Source organism: Pundamilia nyererei, unplaced genomic scaffold (genome assembly GCF_000239375.1).
Source record: "Pundamilia nyererei isolate P.nyererei 1_Seehausen unplaced genomic scaffold, PunNye1.0 scaffold00098, whole genome shotgun sequence".
Lineage (NCBI taxonomy): Eukaryota > Metazoa > Chordata > Actinopteri > Cichliformes > Cichlidae > Pundamilia > Pundamilia nyererei.
In genome coordinates this window covers 451,726-475,376 of record NW_005187499.1, presented here as the reverse complement: position 1 = coordinate 475,376, position 23,651 = coordinate 451,726, and the positions used below count along the sequence as shown (strand labels likewise).

The window sequence follows — 23,651 nt, the reverse complement described above, 5'->3', positions numbered from 1 at the left end:
TATGAGTTTCAAATTGCCTGGATTCACCTGCTACAGTAGTTCTACCAGTTCTTTGCCATCCCTCCAGCTGGCGATGCCCTAAAGGTCAGGTTAGTTAGTTTATGCAAAAAATAAATAAATAAAATAAAAAATCATGAGAGCAGAAGGAAAACATTCAGTACTACGCAAGCTGCTGTATTTTAACTTCTCCATGGATGCAGTTTCTATGGGATCCCCACCTCTGACAAAATCTTCCTGCTAAATAATGACAGCCCCTGACTGCCCCCAATCTGTATGACATAGTCTAAAAGACAAAACAAAAATATAAATACAACTACAGTAGAAGTCTCTCAAAAGTCTACAGTTCTTAAGTGGGATAAAGCTCTTTCTGTCATATCCCGTTTTTACGGTGTCATTGAGAGTTCAGCCACAGTTTAAAAGTACTTTTATTGTTTTCTTCATTTGAATCGACAAATACAGTAAATTGAATCTTTTTTCTTTGTAGGCGTCAACGCCCTCGTGTACTGACGTTCACAGGTGATGTTTCATTGGTTACTCGTTGGCTGTTCAAGGTAAATCCTGTGTGGGAGGGGGTGGGGGAGCAGGAGGAGGAGGAGGGAGACTTCAGGAGCGGAGCAGTTCACGCCGCTCAGAGCGCAAGACCGCACAAAACCAGCCGGTGCACTCTTGCAGTCCTGGGACGGATTCTCATTGTACTGTCACCAATTTTTTTTCTTCCTAAAACTATTTTTTAATGGTTTATATATTTCACTGGATATGTTGGTGGGATTTTCAAATGGCATTTTCCTCCTGTTCTCCTGCGTGTTGCTGGAACCCGTGAGTACACTCCGCTTAAAAACTTGACTTTTCTCATGACCTGATCTTGGGCTCGCTGTCAAGAGTGCCACAGCTGCTTGCCTGATTTAGCAGCGTAAGCTTGACCACGCAGGTCACTGCGATAAGCCAGCAAACGGGTTTAGGGCTGATACGCATGCGGTCCTCCAGAGGTGTGGATGCAGGGCGCACCGCTGTGCCCCCGTGTGCAACTTAATTCCGTTTAGCATGTGTGGATGACGGGACTAATTTGGGTGTTTTTTTTAAGGGTTTTTTTTTTCTTTTTAAACCTAAATTTATGGAACGAAGTTCAAGTTCAGATAGTTCTTCGCTCCAGGTTTCTCTTTTCAGCAGCAAACAAAACGGTGGTCCTTGACTGGGATCGTTATTGAGGGACATTCATTGTCCTTTTATGACCAAGGTTAAGATGCATTACCAGGCGAAACAATGAACTTGGTTTCCCTTCAGGACACCATGGTAACGTCCCCATTTGTCTGTCTCTGCAGCCTCTCTGGTCCTCACCACGATTCTCTTCAAACTGTCTAATGTAGAGAAGCATGTATGAATCATACTGGAATTTAGATAAAATCCCCTACTATAGAACACCTGCACATCATCATCTGTGCAAACTCACAGACTGTTGGGCTCTTTAGCACATGAGTTTGATAATAAGAACGATGATTAGGCTGGTGAAAGTTTCCCCCTTTCCAACTTGCTTAAGGCTGCACTGATTGGTTAATGACAACCTGTTGTCTGGCCATCATCATGGGTGAAGTGATGCTGCAGAGCCTGCAGGTGCAAGATAAATCATAATCTAAATGAGGAAGTCATCTTCTGTATGGAGAGAAACTGGAGTCCTATGGGCTCATTTCATGGCTAACAATAGCCACAGAATACCGACTGATTAATGCGATAGAGAGGAAACTCATATATCCAAGTAAGAGCAGTAAATCTTCTCCTCCTGCAGATGGTCTGTATACGTCCCAATGGTAAATCCTCATATTTCACACCGAATCACTTCATAATTCCCAGTACATCATGAGGAATGAGGGATATAATGGAACGGGTCATCTCACGCGTCAAAGTTAAAGATTCACTTTTTGAAGTTCATGAAAAAAAACTTTGCAACAACATTTCCTTTAAAGATTAACGATTTGTCAAATGGTGCCGAAGTTTTTTTTTGCATGCACCTGCACCCTGTCAGTGCTGCTAACACTTTTTAAAAGGCGACCACTGGCCAAAGAGAAGTATGTAAAATACATGCAAATACTCTCTTCACAGGTGTTTGCAGTGGCCACACAGATGTGCGACATGATGAATGAAATCGATAAGGAGAGGATCATATGCGAGGCTCAGATTGAAAACAGAACAACAGGTATGTCAGATGCTTCGTATGTGTTTACCACGAGCTACTTATTCTGTCTCATCTTAATTCACTAATGATACAAGTGAGCTCTGATTGAAGTGACACAGTGAACTCCAAAGACAACAAAAGCTGTCCAAGCCTCCCGTCTGGCTTTAGATTACACCTTGCATGATTGAACACTGTTTTCCACCTAATGTCAGCCCCTTGTCACATATGCAGATTCAGTTACAGAGAAAACTGATCCCGTTTTTCATTTAAAAGAAATGCTATTAACAAATGCTTTTACAGTGCAACAGTGAAGCTCACCTGATCTGTAGTTTTTTTTATGCTTTTGTTTTTTTGCAGCACATTATACACAGTGTGTACATAAAGATAGTTGTGTTTCATAGAGCCTCTGTGAGTGACTGAAACACTGTTGGAGGCATTATGGGACTCTGTTTGTTTCCACGCAATGCAAAAGTAATTAACCTGTTAGCAGTCGGACGTACCGCCCACGGTACATTGGATGGTTTAGGGGACTAATTGTAAATTTGTAGGACTGCTAAGGGGTTAAACTCTCATTATGTTTTTAATTTAAATTTGCAATAGGTTTAAATGTTGTCAGATCCTCAGGGTAATCGTGCAAATGTACCCTGGTAAGGAGATTTTTCATTGCGACAAACTGTTGAGCAGGTGCGCTGTGAAAGTGGCGTGAGCCGATTGTGCATCCCGGGAGGATACACACTGTGGAAAGACACGGAGATCTGTTGAATTCAAATAACAGCGTGTAACGAAGGGCACAGAGCTTTTTTATTAGTCATCGTGACAGCATGTTAACTCAGGTCATCTGCTGTTATGGGCCCAGCATGGCTGTAATGCCAGCTGACCTAAACTCACACGTATTGGCTGCCATGGGAACGCCAGTGCTCCGCCTTCACCTTAAACAGGCTGCTGTTTCCCACTTGAGGGGATTCATGTGTGAAACACTGAGCAAAATGTGAGCAAAATTAAGTTTCTCTCTATCTTTGGGCATGTGAGTTTAGGTAACATGCTTGTTTTTGGTCCCTCTCCTTCTTTGTCTCTCTCTAGGTTGCAGTAGGATCTGGGACAAAATCACCTGCTGGCCCAGTGCTGATGTGGGAGAGGTGGTAACCATCCTTTGCCCCAAATTTCTCTTCTTTCACTCCGAGGATGATCGCGAACGTAAGAATCAAGCTTGCAATATACGTTGCATATAGGTGTGTGTTTTAAAGAGAGTTAGAAGAGAAAAAGCACATTAGTTAATTTTACTCTTAGAAGGTTACAGTAATAAGTTAGTATTTAGTTATTGGACTAGAAAAAGTGAAAGCACATGGTAGAATCCATACATTTGTGGTGGAAAGTCACTGACACCTATTGGTAAATACATAGAGAAGTTATAGAAGGTCTCAAAATGCCCATTTTTGCAAAGGTATCAGCATCAGCACTAAATTAAAGGGCAGTTTCTTTATACTTGCTTCACCTTTCCATCAAGCTTCATGGATGAGTAATCTTGCAGACAGACAGACGGACAACACTGAACATGCACCTCAGTGATTTCTTAAATATATCTGTGACTTAAAAAAATATTTACAAGCAGAGTTAAAGCTGCTCTAAGTCATCTTTTGATATAAACAACAAATCTAATATCAAGTCATAAAAGTAAAAAAACGTTACCTGTAGCAAATGAATGCACAGATTTATCATCCATTCAGTCCCCAGTAGCAGAACGTAGAAACAGTCTGAGGAAATTTCCCCCAGAATTGCGAAGACCAAAATCAAGCTCAGAGGACAGAAAATATTGGTTTTACTTTCGTCATGCAGACGGAAACAGAACTCAGTATCTGCAGAATGCAATGGTTTGCTATCATTCGCTAACTTTGTGTATAACGTAGTAATATGTCAATGATCTTTATTGCAGTGGTTGATGTTACAGGGCCACAAACCTGTTGACCAATTTTGAATTTCAAAGCCTTTATGTTTTGTATTTCTGGCTGTTGTCAGAGTAGCCTCAGGTTAAAGAATAATTTGCCTTCATCTCATCCAGTTTACTCTTAATGTTCTTGATTGTAATTTAGAATCTCCAACTAAACTACCATGTTTTGGGGCTGTGGGAGGAAGCCAGAAAGTATCCTTGCAGGTACACACAGAAAGGCCCCAAGAGGCTAGTGGCTTTGAACTTTTGACCTCCTTTCTGTGAGAGAACAGTGCTTTCCACCCCACCACCATGGCACTATTGTTGTAACCAAGGTGTGCATATGAGAATCTCAGAAAGCACAAATTGCCGCTCTGGAAAGCAGATGGGCTAAAGCAGGAGAAGACCCGGTGCCACTTCTGTCAGCTAAGAACAGGAAACTGAGACTACACTTTGCACAGGCTTGAAAAAAATTGGACAACAGAAGATTGGAAAAATGTTGCCTGGTCTGATAAAGCTTTGATTTTTGCTGCAGCATTCAGATGGCAGGGTCAGAATTTGGTGAAGACAACATGCAAGTCAACAGTTCAGGCTGGCGATGGTACAGTGGGATGGAGGACATTTTCTTGGCTCGTCACAAAGCTCAGATCATTTCAAACTGGTTTCTTGAACATGACAGTGAATTCACTGTATTAAAATGCCCTCCACCATTACTACATGTCAATCAATAGTAGGTAATGTAGGTGAACAGAAGATTCATGTCATGCACGAGCAGCTATGGTGTCAATATGGACCAAAATCACTGAGGAATGTTCCCAGCATCTTGTTCAGCTTGTGCCACTGACAATTAAAGCAGTTCTGAAGGGAAAAGGGGGTCCGGCCTGGTACTAGCAAGGTGTATCTAATAAAGTGGCCTGTGAATAGTCACCTAGTTGCTAAGATGCTTTAAAGTCTCTAAAAAATAACGAATCTATCTGAGAATTTTAATGTAGTTTGGCAAACATGCCACATTCAAGATAATAAAAACAATTTCAGTCTTAAACAGCCTATAAATAGTACATCACATGATTACTAAGCCTCGTAATGCCATTTTTCTTTTTTATGTCTGTATCCATGAGTCTGAGATTAACCTGAAATTAAATGTGTATTCATGGAAACATGAGTTAAGCATGGGATATTAAAATGAATCAGAGAGATGCTGGCGTGCTGCTCATCTCGATCCCTCCTTAACTTCCATTTTGTTTTTATTGTTCCAAATATCCCTGCTATTGAGCCTGTGCCAGTATCATCACGCTCCATATCTGAGACCAGAAATAGAAATTATGGAGTGTCCTAGTGGCTCATACTCATGATGCTATTTTGGCCCTACAATCTCTTATCTTTTCTACCACCACATCTTGAATATCATAAATAATACAATAAAATTCAAAACAGTAGCAGGAAACAAGATAACAACTTCCCATGTAGACGCCATACACTCATTAAAGAGCCACACTGGTTATTTGTTCTTTATTTGGTGAAAGCCTAACAGGGAAGTTGTGCTAATTATCTGTAAAGGAAAACACTATCCTGGGAATTTTCTGGCTGAATTGCACCATGTCTGTACAGTAGTTCCTGGGAATGTACCCCTTCGAGTTTCCTCAACATCTCCATTTGTCAATAATCGCCACGTAGCGTCTCCTCAGTTAATGGAGAGTTGATGGAGATGTTTATTTGTAGTTGACTGGCAAAGGGGCTTTAATTTAAAATTGGAGCCTTGAGAAATGTATCAGGTACAAACAGCCATAGCTGTAAAATCCCAGGTGTGGCTCTTTATAAAGCTATGCTAATCATAAAAAAAGAAGAAGTTTGCAGTGGCTAAATTTACCACGCTTTGTGTAATATTTATTGGCGGTGACAACAAAGCTGCATGTTTGAGCTGTTTGTTTTCATAAATAATATTTTCTTGATTTATTCGTGTTTGTAAAGTTGTGGTTGGTCCGTTAGCTGGACAGTGAAAACATATGAATAAACCTCTCCCTTCTATATTTTGAACATAGTGGCCAAGTTGTAGCACTAAAGGAGACGCTATACACCGATCAGACATAACATTATGACCACCGGTCTAGTATTGTGTTGGTCCCCCTTATGCTGCCAAAACAACCCTGAACCATCGACGTTAGCAACAGATCCTTTAAGTCCTGTAAGTTGTGAGCTGGAGCCTCCATGGATCAGACTTGTTTGTCCAGCGCCTCCCAAAGATGCTAGTTTGGATTGAGATCTGGCCAAGTCAACACCTCAAACATGTTGTGCTCATCAAACCGTTCCTGAACCATTTCTGCTTTCAGCCACAGCTATCAGGGGATACAGTTTCCATGAAAGGGTGCACATGGTCTCCAAGAATGGTTTGATAGGTAGTACGTGTCAAAGTAACATCCACATGGATGTCAGGACCCAAAGTTTCCCAGCAGAACATTGCCCAAACCATCATACTGCATCTGCTGGCTTGCCTTCTTCCCATAATTCATCCTGGTTCCAGGTGTTCTCCAGGTAAGCGACACACACGTATCAGTCATCCACGTGATGTAAAAGAAAGTTATTCAGTTAAGGTCACCTTCTTCCATTGCTCCATGGTCCAGTTGTGGTGCTCGCGTGGCCATTGTTGGCAGTTTACAGCCTATACACAACGACTGATGTCTGTGTATTCTGACACCTTTCTATCATAACCAACATAAACTTTTTGGGCAGTCTGAGCTTCCGTAGGTCATCTGTTGTCCCCACGTGCATCAATAACCCTTGGTCATCCATGACCCTGTCGCAGGTTCACCACTGTTTCTTCCTTGGACCACTTGTGAAAGAGACTAACCACCGCAGACCAGGAACACCTCACAAGAGCTGCACTTTTGGAGATGTTCTGACGTTCAGTCGTCTAGCCATCATAATCTGGCCCTTGTCAAACTCACTCAAATCCTTACGATTTGAGGACAAAATGTTCTCTTGCTCCCTAATATATCCCACCTACTAACAGGAGCCACGAAGAATAGATGACCAGTGTTATTCACTTTATGAATGATGATGTCAGTGCTCATAATGTTATGCATGGTCAGTCTACAGCAGTAAACATAATATTTGAAAATTCAAATTTGATATCATGTTAGTACTACCCATAATATCCTGACTCCCCTGCTCCGAGTGCACTTCAGTCGTTAATTAAAGATGAATTTGACTAATAGCACTTTTGGATATTTTGTATAGATAGATGTATAGCTGTAATAATAATATCATAAAAGTGAATTGTTTTGGTCAACAGGATCAAATAATGAAAATCCAGACTGAACAACACATATGAATCCACCCATGTATTACCCACTTTCATAGTGGTACATAGTCTGAGCTCTGTTCTATGTGCACTGCTTGTCTTTGGGAATGTACAGGACACTTTTCAGTACAGCATATTTGCTACGCCCACATTTAACCCCAGAGCCATTATCCGGTTCTTTAACCGGATAATGGCGTGCGATGTCTTGCTACCATCTCCGGGTTGAATTGCAGGTTTCCTGAAATGTTGTCCAACAGTCTGGAACAGACGTTGAGGTATGTTTGCCAATATTTGATGGGTGTGCCAAAAGTCTTACCCTGTCAGCAGCTGCATATACTGTAAATATATATATATAACACCTGACATTTAAAAAAGGTGGGGAGCAAAATAAACGAGCTGCCACAGGTGTAGCGCACCTGCACTCGTACTTGTTAATGAAAACACTGCTTGTATCATATACTGAACCTGGAAAGGAGGTCCTATAGCTGTAATCTAGCCAGTACTTGCGGATTATGCAGGGTACATTAGAACATTTTGTACCGTCGAGTAAATATCAGCTACATGAACACTCAGTAAGGGGAAGAAAGGTTGTGTGGGAAGCTGTTATGTGGCCCAGATGGGAGATAGTATGATATGAGAGCGGATAGCACTCCAGGGAAAAGACGGGGCAGATGAAGAATCACTGGATCTGTGGGGTTGAAGTCAGAGGAGGCATATTTCACAGACATGTCAGGAGGTTTACAGGATCAACAGCCCCCTCTGTGCAGTGTTGTGCTGCATTGATGTGGACCATATCAATTATGCAGCAAATCACCTTATCAGCACAGGTGTCTGATGGTTAAACCTGGTCTACATTCAGGTCCTGAAAGAAGGACTACTGAAGTGATGATGAACGTGCATCACTTTCTGTGCAAGAAAGCAGGAAAAAAAAAGTTTACGTCATTGAACCACTGTGTATTTTTCCTGTTATTTAGTTGTCGAAAGCTCTTTAAGGCCTCGGCAGGTTACAGACACACGATGCATACATTCTTCTTTGTAAGCGTGTTTCACAGAATGTCATGAAGTCTAATTTAACCTCACTCCTGAGAATCGTTGCAAAAGACTGAAGGTATTGACACATCCCATGCTATTCATTTTATAAGCCTCACACACAAAAACAAGCATTGCGAAACATGGCGCCATAGAGATTCGGGGTCATAAATTTAGTTGAGACAGAGTTGCCATTCTCATGAACTCTTTACCTAGCAGATCTAACACAAACATGCAGCCATTCATCTCTTTTAATAGCGCTCACCCTCTCTACAGGCTGAGAATGACAGAGTGCCCAGCTGTCAACAGGTTCACCTACATGCTGCAATGTGAATTTGACATGAAGTTGATTTATAATAATACTATGGATCAAACATTTGGATATACTTAGATAGGATAAGGCTTTGACTGTACAATACTGGAGGGAAAAGCCAAGAAGTAAAAAGAAAATAAAAATGATTATGGGGTGATGAACTTGAACACTGAAAATCCTTGCAGTCATGTTTTGGGGAATGATGAAAGCATTCTTCTGGCAATCCCTCAAACAGGCTAAATCCAGTGGTGGCATGGGCTGAAACAGCAGGGGCTTAGCTTCGCCTTTGTGTCTTGTCATGTTGTTTGAGGAAGCTAAGCCTCCGTCTTCTCTGCATTACGCTGCTCAGGTATTTGTGAGCGAACCAAATTTTGGTGCCAAATACATTCTAAGACTTTGGCTTGTTGGTCATTTCCCAACTCGGTGCTGATTTGATAGCGGCTGCGGAGTGATACGATTACGCAATGTGTGGAATGTCCTACATGTTGATTTCCACAGCAGCATTCAGGACGTGGATTAATTTGTCACCAGATCACGGAGCTTCCATTCTTTACTGGTAGGAAGGGAGATGAGGAAAGAAGTATGACATAATAAGAGACTGAACAAAAAGCACAGAGCAGTCAATCCATGCTTCAAGATTAGATGCTCATGAAGGGAGGGACATGAGTTTTCAGGTCTAATTAGTTCATGGATCCATTTCTAGCTTTCGTCACACTGTAAAAATCTAAATCCTCTCTGTATCATATGCCACATATTCTGCCTTTCTATTACATATGCAACAAGTGTAGAGGACGTAAATAGGACCCAAAAAGAGGCCTTTTCAATTGTTTTTGCTTTTGTTTTTCCACAAAACTTCGGAAATAGAAACTTTCTGATGTAATCTGCCTAGCACTGAGGTCTGACCTGTACTGTACAGAGCTCCACTTATCTGTGCAGGGTCCTGCACTCAGCTAAGCAGATTTGCAAAGGTATAGACTTTCTATACTTACGTAGAAGTACAGATACTAGTGTTAAAAATACTCCAGAAAGCCTCTTAAATGTACTCACAGTAAGAAAGTGAAAAGTAGCTCCTTGAAGAACATTTCTACCACTTATTTTTGTGCAACACTATCTGAACCTTGTGCTCTATCATTGTAAAAAAAAAATAATATTAGTAGATGTGAATATAAACTTTATTCCAGTCTAAATTTGAATTCTAATAAAGCTTGAATCAGGTAAGTAGAACATGAGCAGAGAAAAAGAAAGAAAATGAAAAAACAGCTCTATTTTGTGTTTCTTACATTGTAGAGGGTGACGTTGCCTCTAAACATGAAAGAGGTTGAATGGGAGGATTCAGCATGTGGGGAACCCTGAAATCAGTTGCCTCAGTGTGGGGAAAAGAATCATAAATCACAATAATTTCTATTGGGAGCTCCAGTAGATTTTCTTAGTGTACAGGCTGTGATCAGCTGATCTGCTGCTTCAACTGGATGTCAGCAGATGTTTTATGAGTTGTCTTGGCTGATTTCCATCCTCGACACTGACAGTACAGTGTGTATTCTGTCTTTTTTCTAGAAGGTATAAAATTGGTATGAAGGTGAAATTCGCTGAATGAATGTCAGCATCATCAGCTTAACTTCAGATTCATCTCTGCTGCACTTTATGTAACCTAACTCTGACCATGAAACCACAGCCACTGTGCACCAGTCACACACTGTTCTTTACTTTAAACCCCTCACAGCAAACTAACCTGTTTATTCTGCAGAGGATTTTCATGCAACCTTTAAATAACACAGCGAGTCTACGTCAGTTTGTTTTGCAGCAGGTTTCACAATATGAAAAAACGTAATGTTATGTGTACAGACCAGATATCTGATTTAAAAATGTGAGAACTTACATGTAAGCTTTAAATTTCCGGTTTATCAAACACCACTGATCAGTCCTTATCTTTAACCCCTCTTCTTCCTTTCCTGTTCTGTCTTTCTTATCTTTCTCCATCTCTGAGTGAAGTTAGCTCTTTCTTTTCTCTCCCTGTAAAATACAGCACAGGAATACTGGACCTTTAGCTAGCAACACACTGTGAGACAAACTGCACACAAACAGTTTATGTGTTTGCTGATGTTTGTTGAGCTGATAGCAGCGTTGGATTTGAAATTACCTGAGAATTAAAAGAGATCACTTCTGTGGGGCTAGCTAGATGCTGAAGTACCACAAACATAACTTATGGACACCTGCAGTTGTTCCAGTGTTGTGCCAAAAATAATAATAATAATAAAACAAATATATAAAAATGCAGGCCCACTTTAACCCCTGACTATGGCCCACACTTTTGCCTCTTTCATCTGTTTTATACCACATCCTCTGGTGATTAATACACAAGCAGGACTGCCTTTCATGTGTTTCTGTTTAGGCTCAAATCGGTTTGATGTTTGGAGGCTCGCAGTGACGAAGCTAAGCTCCATTCTCCTGTAGAGCAGGACATACATATCTATGTCTACAGACATATCTAATCTTCAGCACTTCCAATACAGAAAATCTCTGGCCTGCTGTAGGCTACTCCGGACAACTACTGGACTCAGCTTTAACCCAAAAAGCTTTACTTTATCTTGCTGTAATTTCATTTACTTCATTGTTCTCGCAAGTTTGACTCTACACTTAATTTTAAAAAGTTCTATCTTTTGTTACCGCAAATCTGCAACACTGTATTTTGGTCATGCAGTTTTTTAATTGTCAGTCTAAATGCACCTTTCACCTCTGCCCTCTGTGGGCAGAACAGACCAAAATATCCCTGCTTGACTGATGGCCACCTGGTGTTTGTGTGTACAGCCTTCACATAATTAAGAAACAGATGGAAGCAAGTGCACATGGGAATTGCCTCAGCATCTCTGAGCCAGTTGGGCGGCTGAGCCTCTTCAGTCATTCATTCTGTTTCCTTTGATTATTTGGGTGTATTCCAGGGAGACATGAGTCTCAGCATGTTTTAATTAAATGCAGTGGTATGTCTGCCCTGCAGCTCTTACAACTCCCATCTCAACAAGCACTTTATTGTACTGTTAAAGGATAGCAGGAAGAGCGGCGTAAAGAAATATCAATAATTTCCAGTGTTGTTCCTCTGTCCCTTTGCTCATTAGGTAACCTGTCAAAGACCTGCACTGCGGATGGTTGGACCTCAGTCAGCATGGACTCCTACATAGCAGACTGTGGATATAATCCCAACACCACCATGGATAGCCATGAAGTAAGTGTGGCAACTGGAACTTTAAGTGAAATGTCCCACACCTGATGACCTGTGTACTGAAACGTATTGTTACAGGAGGTATTCTTCCACGCCATCAAAGTGGGATACACCATCGGTCACAGCGTGTCGCTCATCTCTCTGACTGTCGCTATCGTCATATTGTGTCTCTTCCGGTAAGGTGATCCATCGTAACACTGCTTAATGTTCCCACATAAAGACAATCAAACACCTATTAAAGCAAGAAAACCCCGTCGATCTCTCATTTCCTGCATTTTATTGAGGTCTTACAGTCTTTTTAAACAGCAATGTAACTGGATTAAGTGGGAGAAGTCGTCCAAATGTGGGTGGGTGCAAGCAGTCACCAAGTCAAACCGTGAAGTCAGATCACTTAGATGAGCATCGGTTATTCACTGTATGCTCTGTCCTGACCTTAAGGTCACAAGGTCGTGGAGAAAAACGCATGTGAGTGATTGTTGGCGTAGATCATTAGAACAGGTTTAAGTGGCAAGTGTGTGTAGCGTCTAATAAACATCAGCTGGCTGTGCTTGCATTTCAGGCTGTTTGTGTGTCGCGGGCTAAACAGCAAGCGCTTTGTTTACTCTTTGGGTTTTTTGACATGCGATCGGGTTTGCATTCTGGAGCGGAGACGCAGGATGTTGGCAGCGCCTGCTGTTTATGTCGGGGTGCAGATGTGGCGTTCATGCAGCTGAGCGATACTTCATCGCAGCTCAACTGTCCTGCTGCGTTTACGCAACTCACCTCAGGTCATCGTGTCACGGGGAAGGTATTTGTTTGAAAGCAGGCAAAAGAGAGAATTTACATTAGTGACATTTTCTCAGCACCCCCTGCTTCTCTCCCCCTACACACCGATTTGTTCTTGTTTGTTTCCTTGCTCCGCATCCCTGATAAATATTATGTCCCTGAAAAAGCTACATCCAAAGTGGGAGACATGCAGAAAGCCTTTCATGACAATTGCAGGGTTTAAATGAATTGTGACATTTAGATAGCAGCACAGCAGAGCACGGTGGTAGGAAATTACAAGGCGATAATCGTGTACACTAAGTGCTTAGAATGGCTGCTGTCCTGAGCTGAAAAGCACATCTGTTCTGTGCTCATCTGAACTAAGTCAGTGAAGTTTCTAGTGCATATTCTCTTGATACACGCTTTTTTTCTGATGATTTCCGAGACACATGAGGAGCTCATTCATTGTAACCAGTCGGGATGCATTAGGAGTACTTTGCCTGTTCATTTTCTGTGTATTTGTATTCTTCTTCAGGAAGCTGCAGTGCACAAGAAACTACATCCACATGCATCTGTTTGTGTCTTTCATACTGAAAGCTGTGACTGTTTTCATCAAGGACGTGGTTCTGTACGAAGTCGGCGAGACAGATTGCCAAGCATCTGTGAGTACGCCGTTCACCGTCCTTTCTCTTTGCTGCTGAAAGCTCTGCAGGATGATTTTTCTATTATTGAACTGGTTGCGCGAATTGATTTCCCTCTCTGCCTAACTGAAGTTCGGCATCGTTGCTCAGCAGCCGCTTTCCCACTCTGACTTTAATGCTTTGTCTCAAAGTTTACTCAGCGTTCTGGGTGTAGCAGTGTTTGCTGAGGCACTTCTGCTCTTAAAATGATGTTTCCCTTTTCATCTGTGCACCAGGATGTTGTGAGAGTTCCTGTTTGCCAAACATTAAGCCTGAACTTGAACATTAAGCCTGAACTACAGACAGCTTTGTCAATAAATCACATTCAGAGTGCTGTATTGACTTTATTACCACAACATGCCACAACGTCATAACTGATAAGTTAAGTATTTAGATAAGCTCCTAGCTGTGGCATTGCTCCCTCTTATGTGATTGATCAAGTCACCAACGTTAGTGCTGCTTTCTTGCCACTTTATTACCAGAGAGGACTGGATCAACTCGCTGTAAATCACCCGCTTTATTATATCACTAAGTGCTGTTGCTTAATGGCTGAGTTTAGACATTTCTCCTTCAGGTTACACCGGCTGCCCTGACCTAAACACAGCTGCTAAATATCTCACAGATTTCTAAACTCCTCAGTGAAAAAGCAAAAACAAAAGGAGTAAACTTTTGTTTACTTGGTGTAAGGCGCACTGCTTAGCTTGTAAAAATACAGTTGGGGTGAAAGCGGAAAACCTCGTGCAAAATAACACAGAGAGTTGCAAGAACACACATTCCTAGTTTTAATCTAACCCTGGAAACAAATCAAATGTTGTGTCACCACTTCATTTATGTGGATAACTAACTATAGACAGACCTGATAAATTGAAAATATGTCCTGTTTAAATTATGTCATTTCAGGACATTATAAAAACCTGGTCTTTAGAAGGTCTTAAAATACAACCTAAGAAGAAATATGAAACATGACATATTAAATACAATTTAAACCAAAATGCAAGATGCAGTGTGTGAAAAATTAACTACACCCTTACTGCTTCCAATTAAGGAAGGAATTACATGGATAGGTAGACTGTTCAATGCTCAGAAACTGCAAAAAATCCAAGGGCTACATTTTAAACTCAATAGACCTCAGTTAGTGTGTTAAATGTTAAAGTTCATGACAGTATATTTAGAAAAGGACTGAACCAGGGTTCAAGTATTGTCAGGACAAGGCCTCTTTCTTTTAAAAACCAACTGTCAAGCACGGTGGAGGAAGCATTATGATTTCGGCTCGCTTTGCAGCCACAGGACCTGTGAGTCAACCATGAACTCCTCTGTATGTCAAAGTATTCTAGACTCAGATGTGAGGCCAACAGCCGAAGCCTGGCTGAAACTGGACCATGTAACAGGATGATGATCCCAAGCAGAGCAACAAATCTACAACAGAATGGCAGAAAAAGAAAAGGTTTCAATAATTACAGTTCAGATCTCAACCTGACTGAAATGCACTTGTCATGGTTAGTGCTGTGGGGCAGGCAGGAAGGAGGACCCAAATGCAGGACTCACAGACGGAGGGTTAAACTTAAAGCGAATACAGAAAACAAAAAGCGAAGCATAATAACTAAAGCTAACAAACTCAGGACTCAAGGAACTGGAAAACAAGAAACCTAAACTAGAAATCAGGAGCTACGGAGACTAGGAACACAGAGGAAACGCACAGCACTGAGGAGGTGTGTGAAGGGTAACGACGTGACAACAAGCAGGGGAAGACTGAGGACTAAAATACACAGGAGGATCACGAGAGGATGGAGAGCAGGAAAAAAACACAGCTGGGGCAAATCAGACATAATGAGACGAGGGAAGATGTCTGTGAAGGTTCTCAGTCATCCATCCGAGGGAAGACAAAACTAGATACACTGACATAGGACACAGACTATGAAAATAAAACAGAAAATACGACACGTACACTCAGACACATGACTGACTGGGGAACAAGAGAATAAACTCGAGGGCAGAACTAAATCTAAGAACTAGAAATCACAAACCCAGAAGAACTAGAGAGCTACAAATGCAAAACAGAAACCGAAACATGGTCATAAACCAGGGTGAAACCAAAGATTACTAATCCCCATCCTCTCGTGATCCTACCAGTGTATAAGGACCCTGACAGCACTACTGGGACCTTAAGAGAGCTGTGCATAAATGAATGCCTGCAAACTTCAATGAACTGAAGCAATGTTGCACAGAAGAGTGGGCCAATAACGTCAACCCAGCAGGACAGAGAGTACCAAGCAATGTTACATTTGATAACAATGAAGAACATGGAAAAATAATAGAACAACAGTATAGTTTGATAACACTGAAATAAAACTAAGTTGCAAACATATGCATTTAATGTGTATCAAGTGTGATTGTTTATCTTAGATAAGTGAGAATGACCCTGATGTTAGTGGAACAGAAGCTCCCTGACAGCGTTAGAGAGGCTGGTTCTGTGTAATGTTTTACACTGACAGTACTTTGTCTGTTAAATATGTTAAATATTCACATTGTTCTGAACAAGAAAACAAATCCTATAATTTTTTTAGCTTGGCCCACGGGGACTAAAACTGGCCTGGCTAGTTTAAAATGTCTAGTCTGTTATGTTGTCCTCATCTTTTTAAAGGTCAATGCATTTCCTCTGGATATACCTTTAAAGTGTGAATGTTTTAGGTAAAAAATACATCTCTGCAGCCGTGTTTAACGTGATATGAACGACAAGTTAAGTAAATAATGCCATCAGAATTGAACCATATGTTGCTGCTGTACAATAAGGCAAATTCCACAGTAAAAAGGATTTATTTTAAACTTGATATCTAATACAAGCATCTTAGGACACTTCTGCAAACAACGCTGGTTTTAGTTTTGAAACCTTGTTCAAGTGTGCATGCAGCAGGACAAAACTGAGACTTTTGGAAATAATGGTCCAGGCACCCACGTGTGCTTCCTGTTTATTCGTCTCAAAAGCTAATCTAACACATTATGGATCGGCTTACAAATCTTGTTGTGATGTCATCTTTCTTGTGTGGGTACTCCACTCTGCCACCTGCTCAATTATATGCTTTTAGCAATAGCTGCAATTCACAATCATTAGCTGAAAGTGCTTTATGTTGTGAGGTATAACCAATGTTCCCTCTAATTTTTCATGTGTCTGAGCGAACACACAAACCTCCTGAGCGGTCCCTTGGACCACTGTGAGCAACATTAGACGTGTGCACTGTGGTCACGCCAGCATCGAATCCATCCAAGTTACATGGTTTATTAAAATAATCAAATTACAGCATTTACATTTATGTTAGACTACTTTTAATTACCTGCTTTAGCCCACTTACAATGAAAATAAAAAAAAAACAAAAGAAAATCTTGAAAACAAAACTTTCTTTTTTTTTTTTCTTTTTTAAAAATAAAGCTCTGACCAGTATTATGAGAATGAGTCTGTGGTCTGAGAGAGAGTCCTGTAACTCTCTGTCTGCAAAATACAGTAAATAATGACAAATGTTGGGCAATTAATTATATAGTTACTTCTTCAAAAAAGTAACTGAGTTATGCAAACAAAGTGTTTTGCAGCTGTTTACCTAAAAATGCAGTCAAGGCAATTTTTTTAAATAAACATTTCAAACTATTTACAGAACAATCAGCTGTTCTGCATCAAATCTGATGCCACACAAATTATTTGTGCCACTCCAAAAATAATTTCTGTCCACTATGAGATGAAGGAGAACAACAGCCTGATACCTGCAGGCCTGACAGCAGGAGATGTATCACTGCTGTAACACCTGTAACATTCAGCAGTCGCCTCATTGTTCTGACACACACAGCAAAACTACTGACTACACTACACACTGACTACACACTAACTACACAAGATTTGTGCTAAACGTCCGCAAATCTCTCACATCTCAAAACACCGCCGTCACTCCTAAAACTCCCCCCTTCCTAAACAACAAAATGCCATGTTGCCATATCATTTTTTGATTGGTCGACATGGTACATTTTTCCACCAATAGGAAAGAGTGGGGGTTTTTTTGGTTTTGTTTTTGCTCACAGGCGGAGAGTGCTTTCAAGCGTTTTCCTTATAAAATGCTGTTTTTACCGTTTCTTCCTGCAGTAAATATAAACAACGACAGTATTCAGGAAAAAACCAAACATTGCATATATTTTTATCATAACTCTGGTTTTACGTGGCCTATCAACACAATTTAAAAACTGGTATAAAGTCCACACTTTTTCCGTCAGTTGTTCCGTCTGTCCTGCTCCTGCTCTCTAACCTTAAGTTGTTTGCTTAGCTCAGCTGATTAACAGCTTTAGGCCGTCTTGATAGTGAGAGTGGAATTTTAGGCTTCTTCTAGTTCTGTTTAACTCAATAACAATATTTGCCTGAAAACATTTTCCCATTTGGAGTTTTAAGTTATGGTGCAGACATTGCAGTGGGTCAGTGTGGTTTCTCCTAATATTGCAACAAGGAGCTTTAAACTTGGATTTCAGTTACATTTACTGCAGATTACAGATCTAAATGGTCAAATACTCTGTCAGTATAATCAGCCCAACTACAAGATAGCACATGTGTATTGACCTTTAATTGCTATTTTTTGTGCCCTTGGGATTAGTTTGCTAAAAACGTCCTCAAGTAACCTTTTGAATCATTTAAATGGAAATAGATTTATATATGTATCTACATTCATTTGCACATTTCTGGTAAAGCCAATAACATGTTAATGTTTTTTAGGTGGGATGCAAGGCAGTGATGGTTTTGTTCCACTACGGGGTCATGGCCAGTTACTTCTGGCTGCTTGTGGAGGGCCTCTATCTTCATGCTTTGTTAGCTGTGTCCTTCTTCTCTGAGAGAAAGTACTTCTGGTGGTACATCCTCATTGGGTGGGGTAAGTGTTAGCTCTCATGGTCGCTCTCAGAATCTCATTTGCAAGGGGATCGGATGTGTCCATTTGTCTGTAGTGTCAGTGCAGCCATCAGGCAACCTGAATGCCTTCATTAGTCTTTACTACAGTCACTGGATCCATCCATCCATTACTTATATCTGCTTTATCATGGAGATATACGGGACACTGAAGCCTATTGCAGCTGGCATAAGGCTACAAGAAGCTGGATACTTCCTGGACTGGTAGTTGGGCCTTCACAGGGCCAAGACAGAAATCATTCACACTTTCATACTTGCAGCCAACTTAGACTCATCAGTTACCCTAACATGCATATCATGGGACTATGGGAGGGAACTGGAGTATATATTATTTTATGTAAAAGAGGTTTGATACATGCAGCTGCTTCAGAGAAATACTGAACTTTCAATCTGCACATGAATGAGTTTTCCTTAGTTTAGCAGCAGCAGGCGGCTGGCACCCGTTCTCATTGTTAGAATTCAGTCAAAGAGTCCCGCAATGCTTTTGGAAGGCAAATAGCTTTATGTATGTATGGCAAACGTAACATATAAATAAATTAAATTCTTTGCTGAACTTAGAGATCAAACAAGTAGACCTGAACTGCTATATTTCAATTTCAACAGCAATCGTGTCCCTGCTTTCATCAAAATTCATATATTCATAAAAAAGTTGCTAGGTGGAACCTTTGAGGAGTTTCATCTTATTTTCAGTTAAAATCTGAAAATATTTTACCTTTTGATCCTTCAGTTGCCTTTGACGTATATATTCAACAATATTTATTTTCCCTTCACAGTGAAATAAATCTAGAAATAGGCTTGAAATGTTGTGTCTGCAAGCAGGAAAATGGAAACAAGCCTTTCCCACAGATACCCAGGATGAATCAGTATTGGCACAGAGCACACATGAGTCGTGTTAAGAATGATAAGCATAGCTAAAAAGCAATATTGCTTCAGCTGTAAACGCATTCATAAGATTAACAGTGTGCTCATGCCCAAATGTGGTACAGATAAATAAATAAGTATATAAAATAATCTATAAAATAAATCACAGAGCTGATCATTTCTCTCTGAGAAACAGAGATCATTTTAATGTTGAAATAACTTAGAGGTAATTCTGTTTGTGTTGTAATTTGTCTGCAGGGGCTCCGACCATCTTTATCTCAGCGTGGGCGATAACGAAGGCTTTTTTAGATCACCCTGGGTGAGTTCATCTTCATCATGTTTTCTTGTTGATTAAAGTGAAGTTATCATTTGGGATGCACTGATTGTGAAAGTCTTAGCCAATACTGATGCAGATATTAGAATTACAGTTCTGTGCAAAAGTCTTGAGCCATACTTTAGATTTTGCTCTGAAAATAAGTGCAGCGACTTTTTGAAGCGTGCATACATCCGTGGAAATATAAGAAGAAACCAGAGTTTGTATCATTGTAATGATTTTCAATATTTGGTATGAACAAACTCTTAGTCAGCTTTCATGTAATTTCTTTAAGAAGTCTTCATGAAAAGTCAAAGCTCCTCTTCTTTCATCCATTACAAAGATTAACAGCTGGTCTTCGGAGCAATTTTGCTGCCTCTATTTACAGTCCGGTGATGTTTTTTTATGATCACTTATTGAGAACTTCTTGTTTGCATTTCCTTTTTTCCTGTCAGATGCTGGGAGACAATTGATGACGGCCCTTGGTGGATCATCAAAACCCCCATTTTAATCACCATACTTGTGAGTCAGTGCAGCTCTTTGTGAGTAACATTCCAATCTCAGCTTAATGCAAAATTAACCAGTCTGCTACTTTCGTGGCAGGTGAACTTTTTCCTCTTCATTTGTATCATCCGGATTTTACGGCAGAAGATGAATTGCCCAGACATTGGAAGAAAGGAGTCCAATCAATACTCGTAGGTATTCAGTGCAAAATGTCAGCATCTTGATCATAGTGCAGGTTGCAGTCATTTCTTATCAGGTGATGCTAATTTAATTAATTTTGCTGCTGTTAGGTTTTTATTTTGACTAAGCTCTTGCACAGTGACAGATACTCGACTCTGGCCTTTGTGGACCTTAACACGGCTGAACACGAGCTTTCTCTTTACTTTTTTTTCCTCCCATCTCATGTTTTTAGGAGACTGGCTAAATCAACTCTGTTGTTGATTCCTCTCTTTGGCATAAACTACATTATTTTTGCTTTCATCCCCGATGACATTCACCCACAAGTGAGGATGGTGTTCGATCTTATTCTCGGGTCATTTCAGGTAACGTCCCTGCATTAAGTCTGCAACACTTTCCAAATGGTGCACAGAAGCAGGCAGCACTACTTATAGATGAATGTGCGGATTTTATGCTTGAAATATTGTGTTTTAGACGAAACCGCTGCCGCAAGTGGACATCCTTTCATTTGATTGCAAAGTTTTATGAAGATAGTTTGTCAGATGGAGCAAATGAATGCTTGGTTTTGCTGACATGTTTAACTTTGTACGCTTGAATAACGAGTTTGCTCGTTTGCTGAGCATTAAATTGAAAGTAAACTCTGAGAGCAAAGTGCAGTGATGGAAGCTGTGCAATGGAAAGTTTTTCTCAATTTATAACCGTTGTAGTTCAAAGTGATATCTCCTGGGAACATTTCCCAGGGGATCTGGATGATAAACTTGCTGTCTGAGCCTGAAGTTGGTCGTCATTTTACCATCATTATTCATACGCAAGTATTTTGAGTGTTTCCCCAGCTGTGCGATCATACTTATATTTATGTGCAACAACAGCTCTTACAGGGCGGAGTGTGTGTGAGTGTGTTTTTTCCCATCTCTTCAACAGGGTTTTGTGGTTGCTGTCTTGTACTGCTTTCTAAATGGAGAGGTGAGTAAATTCTAACAAAAAAAAGCTCACTGAGATAAATTAGCTAAATCCCGTGTTTCATGCCTGCTTAACGATGCTCCTCGTTCTGTTTGTCTACCTCTCTGCTTGTCCTGCAGGTGCAGTCGGAGATTAAGCGTAAGTGGCGCAGGTGGATGCTGCAGAGGTTTCTGGGTGCTGATACTAAGTACCAGCAGCCCTCCATGGGCAGCAACGGCAACAACTTCAGCACCCAGATCACCATGATGACCAAATGCAGCCCCACAACACGCCGGACATCTGCGTGTCAGGAGCGCCTCTCGTCCATCTGATATCCAGTTAAAGTTACTGTCGCTCTTTGATTTAAATCCTTAGGCACTGAATGTGTGGCTCGCATACGCTGTTGCCACAGGATCAATATTGGTTACTGAGTATTTTTAGCGATTGCCTGTCAAAAATTGAGTGAGACTGAATTTTTCTTGCCAGAATTGAAAGGTAAAACCGCTGTAATGAGAGGCCTAGGGAGGTCTGCACCAACAATCTGGTTTCTGATATTTGTATGAAAGCCAATGTCATGTGGAAATATGTACAGATGGGCTCATACTGCATATTAGTGCTTTGTTGATATCTGGAACTGGAAAAGGCTACAGGCAAGTTATAAAAAGTCGGTCCTCAGTGTAACAATAATGACAGTAACGTGCAGAGAGAAAGCTCTTCTTAACCCTCATGGACACTGAAGTGAATTCAATGTCCTCTGACCAATAACACCAGAGACAAGCTGCAAGATGTTTATCAAAAGGGTGTGTGACAGAGGAGGTCTCCAACCACTAATGGCCCATGTTGCTTAAGGGAACAATGGAAGCAGCTTTATTGACTGTGTCAGGCTGCTGTGAATCTAAAGCACAGGCAGTGCAATGGAGGTTCCTAATGCTGCCTATGACAGTTTTATTCAGGGGATACTCTGCTGAATTACTGCCAGCTAACATTCCAGAGGAGAGACTGAATCTTCTGCTTGTGAAATTCAGTTCAGATTACAGAGGCTTTTAGTTTTTGTCTGAGTGCGCAGTCAGATAACAGATGGACCAGCTGTATTCTATTAATCCACAACTTACAAGACTGTAAATAAATACGCAGTAACAACAACTTACTTCCATTAACTGGATTGCATGGATAGTTTATTCCGCTGCATTTATTTTAAATGTATTCATCTATTTTATTTCTCTAGTGAGACAAGCAGGTCAAAGTTTTCATTAGCTGTAAAATATCTTGTTACTTACAACATGAATCGGCATGCTCACGGATCCCAGACTTTTCCCACTGGTCCCACACAATAGTCTGTATATAAAAGATGGAGGGGGCCACCGTGACATCGCCTGTGGGTTTGTGAACTCCTTTTCTGAAGTGTCAACTTTAACTGTGGCTGTTGCAATGTTGGGTTTTTGAAGGTAGAAGTGACCATATTTACACAAGGATTATTAACTAATGCAAGCAAGCTTTGCTAGCAAGTTGCATTTGTAAAACGCGTGGATGCATAACACAGAGAGATGCATAAAAATGAATGTTAGGCGTACAAATATAATAACAGGATATCATACACCGAAACTTCTTGGACTGTCTGTTAGAACTTTGTGCAACAGCACAGACACGGTGTAGACGTCCACTTCAGTGACTTGAATGAGCTGAGGTGAGGCCTGGCAGAGAGTTTGTTGGCACCGACCTGCCACTCAGCTGACTGCGGTCCTAATAATGTATTAAAACAGAGATTAATACAATGTAAATGAGTGAGGAGTTTTAGAAAAACAAAATCACCCCTTGTACATCAAAATTAGTTGAGACATTCACGTTTCCCTCAGGTTGTAACAACATGATTACTCAACGTTCTTCATAATCAGGTCAAAGTATTTATTTTGCCAAATTAGTTCATTTGTGGCCAAATATAGGCAACACTTATAGCTTCAGCTGTCGTTTCTGTTTAGTGCTAATTGAGAGATGTGAGACTAACACGGTAAACATTTCACCTGCTGTTACGGGGAGCACGTTTACATAAATGCTAGAGCTGAGCACCGCCTGCCTGGCTTTGGAGCTCACTGACAATTTATAAAGCTAAAAGACATCACAATTGTTGGCGTCACGTTTACATTGCCCACGCATTTTCTGCAGAACAGTTTTGTACGCTTACATGTTCGGCGTCAGATTCCGTCAGAGTCATGCTGGTGCTTATTTTAGTTCCAGTTTTTGTGGTGTGTGTGTGTGTGTTGTAAACTGAAACTGAGGTAAAGCTAACCTAAAAGTACCTCAGACAGGGAGCTAGTGATGTGGATAAAGAGTTGGTTTCTTGTGAGTTTTACGGTGATGCTCTTTAGTGCTCAGGTGTCAACTGGAAATAAGTGTTTACATTTGAAAGTACTTCCTTACTCGTGATATTTGCTTACTGTCAGTGTAAAGTTGACAGTGTCTCTCTTGTGTTGCCATGTAAATACGTTATTGAACAAAATGTTTAATGAAGTTGAATAAAATCATTTGCACTGTGAGGACGGCTCCAGCATTGTTCATGCACT

The 23,651-nt window shown here is 40.7% G+C and overlaps 1 protein-coding gene across 1 annotated transcript; it reads left to right on the top strand.

The window, feature by feature from the left end:
• Nucleotides 1-613: 613 nt before the first annotated feature.
• On the top strand, nt 614-23,559 carry LOC102212356 (vasoactive intestinal polypeptide receptor-like). Its single transcript, XM_005740197.1, has 13 exons — nt 614-816; nt 2,095-2,188; nt 3,248-3,361; nt 11,842-11,948; nt 12,024-12,121; nt 13,225-13,351; nt 18,111-18,264; nt 19,419-19,479; nt 19,929-19,995; nt 20,077-20,168; nt 20,390-20,519; nt 21,076-21,117; nt 21,234-23,559. The coding sequence occupies exons 1-13, from the start codon at nt 757-759 to the stop codon at nt 21,423-21,425; spliced, it is 1,338 nt and encodes a 445-aa protein (XP_005740254.1). The 5' UTR covers nt 614-756; the 3' UTR covers nt 21,426-23,559.
• The last annotated feature ends 92 nt before the right edge of the window (nt 23,560-23,651 follow it).